Source organism: Nicotiana attenuata, chromosome 5 (genome assembly GCF_001879085.1).
Source record: "Nicotiana attenuata strain UT chromosome 5, NIATTr2, whole genome shotgun sequence".
Taxonomy (NCBI): domain Eukaryota; kingdom Viridiplantae; phylum Streptophyta; class Magnoliopsida; order Solanales; family Solanaceae; genus Nicotiana; species Nicotiana attenuata.
In genome coordinates, this window is record NC_031993.1 from 24,538,269 (window position 1) to 24,551,684 (window position 13,416).

Here is a 13,416-nt window from a genome sequence, read left to right on the forward strand (position 1 = left end):
CCATTGCCTTCTCATCATCATTGTCGCTAACTAGAACAACAATTGATCAAAAGACACACCCTGTCAGCTACTGTATCCAAGTTATTCTCTGTATCCAAGTTTATCCCGAGGATAATCACCAAAGTCACCAGACAGCTTTATGATGCCAATGAAGCAAGATCATGAGATATTCAATGAAACTCGTATTGTAAAGAAGAAGAAAGAGACTGATTTAGAAAGGTGGGTCGAGGGTCGATCCTCGACTATACATGTAAGTTTTTTACTTTTCATTAAGTATTTTTATTTACTTTTATATAAATTTTGAAATACTAATTTAATATAATTTTTCTTATAGGTTCGCTTCACAGCTGATGTGGAGGAATTCATACGCAGTCAGCCACCTAATGAGTCGGGCGAGGCAATCCAACTTTCGGACGAGGATGCTGAAAGAACACTCCTTGAGTACTTTATATACTTTGAACTAGACAATAGAACCAGTTTTCGAATGAGCTTGTAATAAGCGTTAACTTAGTTTTGTTAGCTTAATGTGTTAGTTCTATTGAACTTTATACTTCGTTGGTTTTAATGTTGTTGTTGTTGTTGTTGTTGTTGTGTTGTTGTTGGTATTGTTGTTGTTGTTGCTTGTAATAGGGATTTGGTATGCTGGCAGGTGGTGTAGCTGCCAAAACAGGCAGTTTCTACCAAAATAATACCCAGAAAAGCGACCAACTTGATCTCTTTTGGTTCGCTTTTCATTTAAAAAAAATAATTTTCTGGGCAATAGCAACCAAAGTTGGTCTCTTTTTATACAGATTTCTAAAAAAAGCGACCAACCTTGGTCGCTATTCCAATTAAAAAAAATAATTTCTGGAAAAATAGCGACCAACTTTGGTCGCTTATATTTAAAAAAAAACTAAATTCTTGAAATTAGCGACCAACTTTGGTCGCTTATTTTTTAAAAAAAAATTAAAAAAATTAATAAAATAGCGACCAACCTTGGTCTCCATTTTCTAGATTTTAAAATATAATATTTGGATTAGAGACCAAAGTTGGTCGCTGTTTTATGAATAATAATAAATAAATAAATAATATATTTTACATTTAGAGACCAACTTTGGTCGCCAAATTTATATTATTAAAATAATAAAGCGACCAAAGATGGTCGCTATAGTCAATACCCGGAATATTTGGTCATTTTACCTTAGAGACCAAAGTTGGTCGCTAATTAGCGACCAACTTTGGTCCCTAAAGTGAAGGGACCAGCAATATAGCGACCAGACATGTTTGGTCGCTTTTTGGTCGCTTTTAGGCCTATAAGCGACCAACTTTGGTCGCTTTTTGTGGTCGCTTTTTACCGGATTTCTAGTAGTGTTATGTGTGGAGCTTAGTTCCGTGAGCCTTACGCCTCGGCCATCGGGGCTTACGCCCCGGACACGCCCAACGCCCAGCATACTAGCTAGGCTCGCCTCATAGAACTTTATGCAATTGTATGTAACTAACTTTGTAAATCCTCAAATTTTCTTAATAAATCGTTGACTATTCAAAATTACTTTTTTCTTAATCATAAATCATCAAGTTGAGAGTATTTTATAACATTATTAAAGTAACAATTATTGCACGTTATCCACTAAGACTGCTATGATAGTTAATTTTAAATAAATCTTTCATTTATATTAACTTTTGTTATGTCTTTACTATATAATAATCCATAATTTTTTTATAATTATTTTCCAAATATTGTTTTTCCACATTTACGAGATACAATACTTTTTAGTTTAATAGCTCAGTATTAGCTAGTAACTATCTACAAATAATTAGTTATCATGGTATTGTATGGTGAATTATATGTCACTTTATTAACTTGTTGAACCTTAAAAGTAAAAGATGCTAGAATCATATTTAAATTGTGAATTATGTTTTTATATACATACTCTTCAAATAGAAAGCATATTAAATAAAAGGAGTATTTTAAGAAAAATATCAAATTATAATATCGAAATTCTTTCAAGATTCATTACTCCTTAAGAGATACATATAAAATTTCGTATCAAATACATTACTTTTGATGTTTGAGTTGTAACGACGTTGCAGCTAATTTGCATATTATGATATATGTCATACTTTTCGTATTATTCATAGTTGAATTATAAATTATAAATAGAATATTTGTTATAATTTTGTGATTTTAATGTAATTTTTATAATTATTTTTTATTTTATATTATTTTAAAATTTTTGAAATTAGTAAAATTTAAAGATCCGTGGGACTTACGCCCTATATCTCAGGGCTTACGCCTCGTCTCGCCAGAGGTAAAACGCCTCGTGTCACGCCCCGCCTTTTAAAACATTGGTTGGAAGACAACAAATGATTCGTCTCTTATTATAATTATATAGTAGTAATATTTGAAACCACATAATTTGAATGACGTAGAAAATTCCCCAAGGTTCTTTTCAGGCGACCACAAAAGCACTAGATGAACCTGTAAAATGCTTAACTGAACCCAAAAGAGCCTTTGCAGCACCAAAATGCCTGATTCTATATACACCTGAAGCAGCTAAATCTGGTATTCTCCATTCGATTGTCGCCTTACTTCGAGTGCTGAGTTTAGCAGGTCTTGACCATATAAAGCGAAGGCAGAAGTCATCATCATCATAAGCAGGAACCCAAGTGTCCTTTCCTTGAAGAATCTCAACAAGAGCAAATGTACCCTCAGTCATGAGATCATTTCTGGGGCATGCTGACCAAAAAGAAACAGTGACAAGGTCACCCCTCTTGAAGGCGGAGCTTTGAGGAACATCGGTAATTAAATCCCCAAATTTGGAACCAAGTGGTGTCGCATCCATTACAACTGGCGGCAACAAGCCTATCTGCTTTCCTAGTAAATTAGGGGGTTGAGGGCCTGCTTGCAAGGTCTGTCCTGTGATGAGAGCAGCTGCTAGCGTCTTGAACTGTTGGATGTAAGCACTAAGTGTATGTGGACCATACAGTGTAGACGCGCCCTAAAAAAATTTCACAAAGAAAGTTAAGATCAACAGTACAGCAACTTATTGTACATTTGAAATGCTAGTTCCAAGGGACAACTGACAGATGATATTAACATGTCAAAAGAGATTCTCTAATTTTTTGCCATAATTACCTAATTTCAGAAGAGAAAAGCAGAAAAATAAATTTTTGGTGTTGCTAAAACCACAAACATTCTAATAACTAATCAACTCCTCAGAGATCTTCTCCAGATATATTGACAGACTATGCCTAATAAGACTGGGGGGAAATAAGCTAGCAGCAGAGAGCGATTGCAACTAAAATGACGAACCTAGATTTCAGAGTTTGAAGAGCATCAAGGCGTAGTCATAGGAGTGTGCCGTATAAAGAAGCTTTTTTATGAAATGATAATCATAGACGTTTTATTTCCCACACAAGAAAATCCATTTTCCTTGTGCTTAATCTCATTGTGAATAGATATCATTGGAGTCAGTTTTATTGTTGACTGTATTTACAACCTTACTTTATGGGATACCAATTCCTTTTACTTTTTCCTTGATTCTTCAAATCGGATGGGGATAGAAGGTTTACTAGCTTTAGGTTTAGTAATGTACGAGTATAGAAGGCTGTACTAGTGTGCAATTATACAAGAATTCCTCTGAACATATAAAATATAATGTACTATATTATCTAATCAACTGACCTCATATCTCTGTATCTGGTACTCCTCAAAGGTCGTTATATATTGCGAATATGTATTAGTCAACCCAGCTATCACAACATGAATATTGCTATCAAACTCCTTGGTACCCCCACTTGTGAGCACCATCTTCACAGCATCTCGCAGACGTCTTCCCGCCATGGTACTGAATTCTGTTGTGTGCATAAAAGGAAGATTTATGTCAAGTGTGAGAAGAAATCTAAGAATCTGCTGCATAAGAAATCACCAGAAAAACATCTTTCTTTCTAGATGCCCTAGGTGATACTGAACAATTTGGCAGAAATTTCAAGGATGATAAATGCACTATTTTATCGGAAAAATGTCAAATTTACGCTCTACTGTTGGAAATAAGCTATATCTACCCTTCTTTTCAATTTCTTAGTATAACTACCCCTACCATCATACTTTTGGATCATATTTTCCCCCCACCCCTTAAATGGCTTGGTCCCATCTTAAAAAAGACACATGGTTGGCCCTTTTTGGATAAAAAGGACCAACCCATTTCTAATTAAAACCCACCCAACCCATACTAACGGTCCACCTATTCCCCCCCCCCCCCCCCCCCCCTAAAAAAAATAACAAATACAAATGCTCCATGGTTATCATCTTCCATTACGGTGCCGCCGCCACGTAGCTTCATAAGAGGATTCCAAGCATCTACACTGAGGGCTGTTCTTCCGAGGATAAGCATGCGGCGGAGTTCCTTCTCTTTGAAGATTGATAATATCACTATCATCAATTTTCTGATTTTCATTTTATTACTTATCATTTTCACCCATGGTGAGATTAATTGCTTAGTGGGGATATTTTTCATAGAGATGTGAGTCATCGAGAATTACTTCATTCCAGTATGCAGCGCCCACAGAGAGTCAGCATTTAATGGAAAGGACAGAATTAAGGTCAGAGGAACCTACTAAAGATCACTTGTAAGGGTTACTCATTCAATATACAATAAATTATTATATGGTAGCTGATGGAACCAAAACGAGGCGGAAAAACATGTTCAGTATGTAATCAGTTCAAGGTAAGGAACTGGGAAACTAAACCATATAAGCATTCTTGCTAGTTCGAGTTATGTCTAAAGAAAACCCAATGAGAAAAGAATGAGAAAAGACATTCGAAGCATTGGTTGATACCTCCAGGTACACTGAGAATAACCAGCTGCCCTATTCTTAGAATCTGAACAGGAAGTATTGAAGGCTGCAAAAAAAAAGGACAAAGGAACTGATCATTGAACATTATGAACAGGAAATCATGTAGAAGGCTTCTGGTATTGTAGTAGGTGGTTTGCTCATTTAGCAATTGTTCCAAGTGTTGAAGCCAAAAGGCCAAGTATGGCAAGTAATTAGCAAGACAAATGAATCATATGTTACCAGCAATTCATAAAATACCATATTGTTGAGCAGGACAGCCCATCACTCTCTTTCTTTTATCAAACTCCAAATGTTTCTTTTACTCACTTAGCAACAGTACTGAGTCCAAACCTTCTCATTATTAGCAGGAAATACAGACAGTACAATTATTTCTCCCTCTCTCCTCTATATGTGCACGTGCATATGGTTAGAGTGAGATTAAAAGGGTAAAGCAACAGAGTTTATGGATTTCAAGTTGTACAGGCTAAGTTGTCAACTGATAGTGGTAGGATAATAAACAAATTTCTACTTCTGCCCTCAAATTTTGAAATGTGAACAATAGAGCACGCAATATGTGTTCTATAATGCTAAAGGATTTTATCATAATTGAGATTCTGAACAATGTTTTTTGAATCAGGCACTGGTTTAGCAACTTAATAGGAAACCCTTCCTGACAAAAAGATAAGTATTCAATTTAGCTTGAAACCACAAGCACACAAGTATTTTACCCATAGAAACTTGAGGCAGAAGACCAGATATTTGTTAAATATTTTACAAAGTATGGGACAGAAGAAGAAAGCTGCTTACTGCCCAATCATAGGGCTCCTTCATTTCACCCGTATCAAGCAAAATGGGCTTGGGATGTTGACACTTTATTTGTTCACTGCCTGGTTTTTTAAGCAAGTTCCGCACCAACCTCCAAAAAGCATTTCCCTGAAAAAAAATCCAGAAGATGAGCAAACATAAAATAAGATCATTCACTCTGATTGAAATAGGTCAAATAAAGAAGAGAATTCTTTTTCAACACCTTGTCATCTCCCTGCTGAAAATCAAATGCTCCAGGTCCATCAGTTGTACCGGCAGCAAATGCAAACCCCATTGCAGCAGGACAGGTTTTAGCCGTCTCAATACCCGCACCCTCTTTTGGAATTGTCACCTCGAGATTGGAGAAGTCCACGTAGGTGTGACGAAAGTCAACCTTCCCCTTTACTTGCTCTGTTGCTTTATTGAAAAGCTCCACAGCTTTTTTAAATTGTCTCTCCCCAATGATGCGTGTACTCTCAAATTCATCTGGGTATCTGCCACATAAGCAAAGGATGGTATTATGCTCAAAATACCAAAATAGGACTACGCAAAGATGGAATATTTCCTAAACAAAAGTAATAGATTAACACATACCCTGGTCCTCGACCATAACATAACTCGTTCTTTCCACCACAAGTACTATGATTGAAGTCACAAGGCAGCCCTGTGTCTATGCAGAACGCACCGAGCACATTGGGACTGACGTCACCACAGTTGGTTTGACAAAAAGCAGAAACAAATCTCGGCCTATCAGCCAACCTGAAGGCACTCCTGACACGTCTGGCGACACTCATCAACCTGGTGACTGGCTTACCTGGAGAAGACTGGAAAGAAGCAGCAAGTTCTAGTAGCTCATGATCTGCATGTTGTTAAAATCTGATTAATGAATGTCTTAGTTTTGAAACAATTAACTTTCTCAACTTCTTCACCAGCAATATAGTATTTTTTGCTTATGGGCTTGCTCTTATTTACATTATTCTATTTATCCCAAATAGCAATAAGACTTGCAATGTTATATGGTAGTGAATGTTGGGCCGTTAAAATCCAACATATTCATAAGATGAGTGTTGCAAAGATGCGGATGCTAAGATGGATGTGCGGTCATACAAGATTAAACAATATGAAGGTGCAAGTAGTACGATTGAGGATAAAATGAGAATTGAGGATAAAATGAGAGAAGGTCGCTTGAGATGGTTTTGGTCATATCCTGCCTCGGCCTACATATGCACAGGTCCATAGGTGTGAAAGTACGGTAAGTGAAGGTGTTAAAAGGGGAAGGAGTAGACCTAAAATTACGTGAAAAAAAAGTTGTCTCGAAAGATCTACAAATTCTTGAAACTAATGCAGACTTAGCTAGAAAAAGGATATAATGGAAGAAAATGAAGCATCCTAGAATTCTCAACTCTATTCAAGGACAAGGACGAAGCTTTAGAATCTCAAAGAGGGCCTTTAACAAGATCTCGAGCTAAAGAGTTCCAGAACAAGGTCACTGGACTTCAAGTGCACATAAACAAGTTGTTAATTGTGAGGAAGAGCTCAAGGATAAAGGACATGAATCATCTAGGTGTTACAATTATTTTATGTCCCAAATTCATGTCCATGAAGAGATTGATTGGAGGCCAAGAGACATCCTTTGAAGAAGGTCCAAATCAGTCCACTTTTGGATCAATTTGGCACCTAAAATGTGTCCAAACTTGCAGCCCAAGAAGTCCTACCTGAAGCCACGTTTTTAGAACTTAAAAAGGAGTTACTTCCTGCACAAGAAGGGTACAATGAGCGTGCTAGAAGTTGGTGCCAAGTTGCTTGCACGTTGTCCTGAAAATATCCAAGATTTTCAAGATTTTCAAGATCCTATCCAAGATTGTTTTGGGACTTTCAAGATCATATCCTAGGTTGGTTTTAACTTATTTCCATATATTTTGTTACTAGCTTTATTTCTTTCCTAGGTAGTTAAGGTTATGTTTTCATTTTCCTAAAATTGTTGAATTACTTTGCAAGATTGACTTGGTTTTTGTTTCCTAGTATTTTTCCTTTTCCTAATGTAGTTGGACTTGTTGTCCAAAGTAATTTAGGATTGTATTTCCTTCTTTTTTGACTTAATTTCGTGACCCCCTCCTACCTATATAAGAGGTGAGGTGTCTTCTTTGTTTTTAGACATAGATTATTTTTAAACTTAGATTATTACAGACTATCATCAATAAAAATTGTGAGATTCTTCTTGCACTCTTGTGTGCCGCTACTCTTAGATTTATTCTTCAACCTTCAAGACTCAAAGCCTTGAAGACTCAACTTCAAGTGGCAAGATTAAACTCTTTTTGAAATCTTAGATCACTTCTAGGTACTCAAGAAAGGCGATAGATTTAGGTTTATTGTTGTTCTTGTTATTCTAAAGGATCGGGCTTCACAATCTACTCTTGTCTTTAATTTTCTATCAAAGGCGGTTAGTTCTTCGTTAATTAATTGGTGTTGTTAGGATTCAACATCAAGAATAGATCTCTTAAATTTTAGAACCTCTTTCTTGAATTCAAGCTATCTTTAATTTCTGTCCTTTTTTTCGTTTCTTTATTTTCTTCTAGCTTCCGCACGTCTCATGATTTTCTTGATTTTTCCTTTAGTAATTCTTGCACCCCTAATGAGATGTTATCAACTGGTATCAGAGTATCGGGTAACCAAGATTTCAATCTTGATAATCTTGGGAGGTTCTTGAACCAAAAAAAACCAAAAAAACGAAAATATCCGCAAAATCAAAAGTGTTATTGCTCAATTACTTTCAGAGTTCAAGTGTCATTTGGTTTCCAGGTCAAGAAAGGAAACAAGAAGATGGAATCCTAATTCTCGAAGATTAAAGTAACTTCTTCCTTATTCTTTTGGGTTATGGGTTTCTTAAATTCTTTCTTTTTTCTTTTCCTATTAACCAATTCCTATTCTTTCTAGGTTTGGTCTTTCACTTTCCTTTCTTTTTTTTCTAACTTCTTATTCTTATCACTACGGGTTATGACTAGTAAGGTTCATTAATAAATCTAAAGATTAACGACCAAGAATTGCTTTGAGTGAAAAAAGGCACGAGAGGTGAGATACATATTTGAGAAAAAGCCAAACTTGAGAGATACATATTTCTTCTAATCTTTGTTCAAGATGTCTCAAATAGATAGGTAGTAATGAAGAAAGGAGGCGAGCTATGACTCAACAACTTGAAAAGTCGAACTTACAGTATGTCGAACGGAAAGAAGACGATGGTAGCGAAGATGAGAGATTGACCCTACGTGTTGGCGGAATTAAGGGGGAAAACAATGTTTAACTTGACTAGCATGGTCCATCAATTCCGAATGATGTCCACATAAAATGGCGGAGATGAACGCCACCATAACTGAGCTAAGGAGAGAAAACCCCGTTAATATAGATGACTTAAGGAGGGTCAATGGAAACCCGAGATCTCAAGTTTGGAGACAAGTTGTTCGAGCTCCTAATGCCCAACAAGGGGAGGATCAGTTTGGCGACTTAGAGGATGAGTTTGAAGAAATTCATCAAAGAAGAAGGAACCCACGAGCTAAAGTTGAGGATGACAACATTAGTAGCATCAAGATGAAGATACCATCTTTCAAGGAAACAAGAGATCCAGACTTATACCTTAATTAGGAGAGAAAAATTGAAGCCTCTCTGACTGCCACAACTATTCTGAGGGTAAGAAGGTTAAACTTGTTGTTGTTGAGTTTTCTAAAGATATGGATGGCCATTCCATTGTGCATAACGTGGAGCATTTGGCTTGAAGAAACCGAAGATGCTTTGACAGAAAGGAGGAAAACGTTTATTTAGTTAAAAACAGATGTATCCATTATTGAAAAGTTGGTGCACTGCTGTTTTTGAAAATGATTCGGATGTAATTTTAGACTCTTAGTACTGAATGTTATCAATAAAATTTCCTTTTACCTATCAAAAAAAAAAAAACAGCTAAGGACAGGAAACTTAGTTAAACCGTGTTACAATGTTCAATATTAGGACTAGAATAGCTCAAATCAAACAAGTCCAAGGTTGATGTTAATCCAGATAATATTGAGGTTTAAAGGAAATCAAACCCAAAAGATTCACATAAAAGGTGCAAAATTCTCAGAGGAAAGTGCAATCTCAGTATAATTACTAGTAACTACAATTCGGCACTTTAGCTCTACTGAGATAATTCGTAATATGGAAAAGGAAAAGATCACTTACGCTTTCCATGAACAGTTGGTATGATGTTTGAGACTCTTCGGGGAAGTTCACGCACTTTAGATATATTAAAGTTTGACGTTTCAGTACTTTTCTGATTGAACCAATCTTCCATAAACCGTGCAGCAGCTCCTTTGTTATCCCCACTAATCAAAGAGTTAGTTCGACTCATAGAAGTTCCATGAGTTGCAAACCAATTAAAGCTGCCTATTGGACCCCATTCATCATCAACAAACTTTAAAAGGGTCATTTCTTTGTCAACATCATACTTATATTTACTACGTTCCCCAGCAGGGTTATTCAAATAAGCACTAGGGCTACGATTCACACCAGCATCCAGTAGCTCCCCTGACAGCCAAAACTGAATTAGTATAATGCTGAGAAGAACTTGTTAATAACCCAAGAACTGTTAAAGTTTCTGCTATGGAATATATAGTTTTTTTTTACTGTTGTAAAACTTGAAAAGAACACAAGCAGAAGCAAAGACACCAGTATTTGAGCAATTTAGTCAAATGCACACAACCCATCCACTAAAAATAGCTGATTAAATAATACTAGTAATAAATATAACAGTAACAGATATTTTTTTTTTAAAAACACCATAGTCCAGACGGATAAGATCAAAGAAAAGACTAACTATCAGCATGCTAATTCAAGTAGGTAAACTGTATGTTTACCCAATATACTTTCTCCTGGCAGCACTTAGCAATTCCATTACATGATAGCATAAACAGAATGCAATAAACAACTAAGAGGACGGCAACCAACCATCAGAACAAAAGTAAAATGACACATGATGAACAATTGTTAAGATGTAATAGAAGAAAACTAAAGCTGCAACCCTATGTCTCATTATCCAGCAAAAGATACCAAAGAAATCAACATCATCTTACCTTTATTGACAAATATTGATCCAGGTCGGAGGTTTTCATGAGCTTGTATGATACTTTGCTCAATCCCATCAACTAGAGCATCAAATGATTGACGGACAAAACCAAGAGATGTTACAATATACACTACATACTGTAGATAACCACCAGGGCCAGCATGAGTGTGAATCCCACTAATAGCAACATTTTGTTCTGTGTAAAGGTTCCCATACCTGCAAAAGCAGCAGATACCACAAAAATTTGTAATCAAACAATAATAGTGCTTACTACACTATCAAGCATGAAACTGAATCCAGTTAACATAACAAGATGTTAAGTTTTTGCATCTTGTCATGCCTGACAGATTCAGTTAAGGAGGGCATGAGTACCTAGCCTTCAATCTCTCAAGAACTTTGATGGTTACAACCTGCGAGGCCATGCAAGCATCAAGGTTCACAAAAGCAACACGCATCCCCTGAGGTTCAGCTACAATGAAGGTACGGGCTCGCAATCTGAAGTGGATGCCTGATGCAATCTGTTCCGTGTTAGCATATCCCATCATGTTGACATCAGCAGCCGGCCCAGTAATATCATAGCTTCCAAGCCCGACTAAGTAATTGGAAGCTTCCGCTGCTCCCTTTCCATTCACTTGTGATAATAGCAACACCAACAGAGCCAACCAAATCATCCCTCCTGTGGATCTCCAAAACTCAACTTTGAGACAATCAGACACTCCCATCAAGTTATCACCACGACGACACTGGCTTGCAGCTTAATCAGTTCAACACATCCTCCTAATCCTATGACAAAATAACAAGCTTTTGAAGATTCAAAATACAAAATAATTGATTGCAGCTAAAGATCTACCTATTATCAGCTGGAGGAATGGGAAATCCTCTAAGATAGAAGGAAAACTTCACACTAAAGCAGTTACTAGCTTTAGAAATAAAATTCAAATCCTGTTAGCGATGAACAAGTAGTTAGGAAGACAAAAAAAAAAACCAAAACATTCCATAAAAATGCAATTTTTAGAAGTAATATCAACACACGGGCCGGGCCCGCGGGCAATTACCAACCACCATACAGGATAATAGTAATACCAATAGCAAGATGACACAATTTAAAAGTGAAGTGTAAAAGTTAAATTTAATTGAGATGACATAAATAAAGGTTCGAAGCCGACTACTGAAAGTAAATGATTTATCACAATGAAATCAATCAAATGGTACAACTGAAAGCAAAAAAAAATAGGACATCCGAAAACCCTTATTTAAAACTGAGCTAAGAAGTTACCCAGCAAATTGGAGAAGAAAGAAGATCTTTCTTCCACCTCAATAGGAGAATCTGAGGAAGAGATGGTGCTAATAATAGCAATTCTCAGTTAGTCCGAGAGATATATATGATGAAGCAGAGTGGGAATATGTATATTATATATATGAAGGGAGGAAAAAACAGAACGGCAATTGCGGAGGAGTGAAGTATGAGTTACATATACTTTTTGGTTTGCATTTATCCTACAAAATACAATTTTACGAAGCTTCCTTCAATTTCCTGCTACTGGGAATGTGATAGTTCAGTTCACACTCGAACAGCGTCGACACCGGTCTAGCTTGGCGGACTGACGTGTCTTCCTAATCGGATCCGGGTCCCTAGGTTGGAATCCCCAAACAAATTGTAATTCATAGAAAACAAATTGTAATTCTTACATTTTTGCAATCCAATTGCGAAGAAACGCGTAAAAATTGCGGATAGCCACTATTTAAAGTGGTATTTACTTTTTATCCACCATTTTTAATGCTGAGTAAAATTAGCCACTAGTCAATTAAAATTAATATGAAAAGACTGAGTACCCTTTCTTTCCCAAACGGAATTACAGTGGATTGGAAAGACTGGGTGGGCAGAGCTAGACTTGGCGGCGATACAAGCAATAAGTAGAAGTCTCTTTTTCAGTATTTGAAGAAGAAAAGAAAAGAGATTAACAAATTGTCAAATCAAATACCGAAAAAGAGACTTCTACCAATTTGTTAATCTCCTTTTCTACTTTAATACTCCTACTAATTGGCTTTGACCTTAGTCTTTCAATTGTTATTGCACGGTGTTGAGCCAACTGAAGTTTCTTAGCCCCTTCTATGGCTAGAATGGGAGAATTTCTGTTCAAAAAGTTCTGTTTAAATTTCTCTCTGTTATTATCAATTTAGTTTGTGTTCTGAAGATTAGCCTTTTGGTTAGGCATCATAAAAAAATATAAAGAAGAAGGAAATCAAAAGTTAAGGACACTTAGTCCTGAACTTAGTATTACAAGTTCAAAAGCTAAGGACACTTGGTCCTGAACTTAAACTAACAAGCTCAAAAGTTAAGGACAATAGGTCCTGAACTTACAGTTACAAGTTCAAAAGTTAAGGACAATAGGTCCTGAAGTCCTGAACTTAGACTAACAAGTTCAAAAGTTAAGGACAATAGGTCCTGAACTTAGGCTAAGAAGCCCAAAAGTTAAGGACAATAGGTCCTGAACTTAGACTAACAAGCTCAAAAGTTAAGGACACTTAGTCCTGAACTTACAGTTACAAGTTCAAAAGTTAAGGACAGGCAGTCCTTAACTTACAGTTACAAGTTCAAAAGTTAAGGACAATAGGTCCTTAACTTTGATTTCCAAGTTCAAAAGTTAAGGACAGACAGTCCTTAACTTACAGTTATACGTTCAAAGTTAAGGACAAGACAGTCCTTA

At 36.4% G+C, this 13,416-nt stretch overlaps 1 protein-coding gene across 1 annotated transcript; it reads right to left on the reverse strand.

Moving 5' to 3' along the window:
- LOC109225528 (neutral ceramidase-like) lies at nucleotides 2,330-12,348 on the reverse strand. Its single transcript, XM_019390230.1, has 10 exons — nucleotides 11,985-12,348; nucleotides 11,081-11,491; nucleotides 10,716-10,924; nucleotides 9,826-10,170; nucleotides 6,214-6,478; nucleotides 5,843-6,113; nucleotides 5,623-5,748; nucleotides 4,819-4,882; nucleotides 3,665-3,834; nucleotides 2,330-2,978 (listed from the first exon to the last, which is right to left on the reverse strand). Exons 2-10 carry the CDS (start codon nucleotides 11,428-11,430, stop codon nucleotides 2,430-2,432), a joined length of 2,349 nt encoding a protein of 782 aa, XP_019245775.1. The 5' UTR covers nucleotides 11,431-11,491; nucleotides 11,985-12,348; the 3' UTR covers nucleotides 2,330-2,429.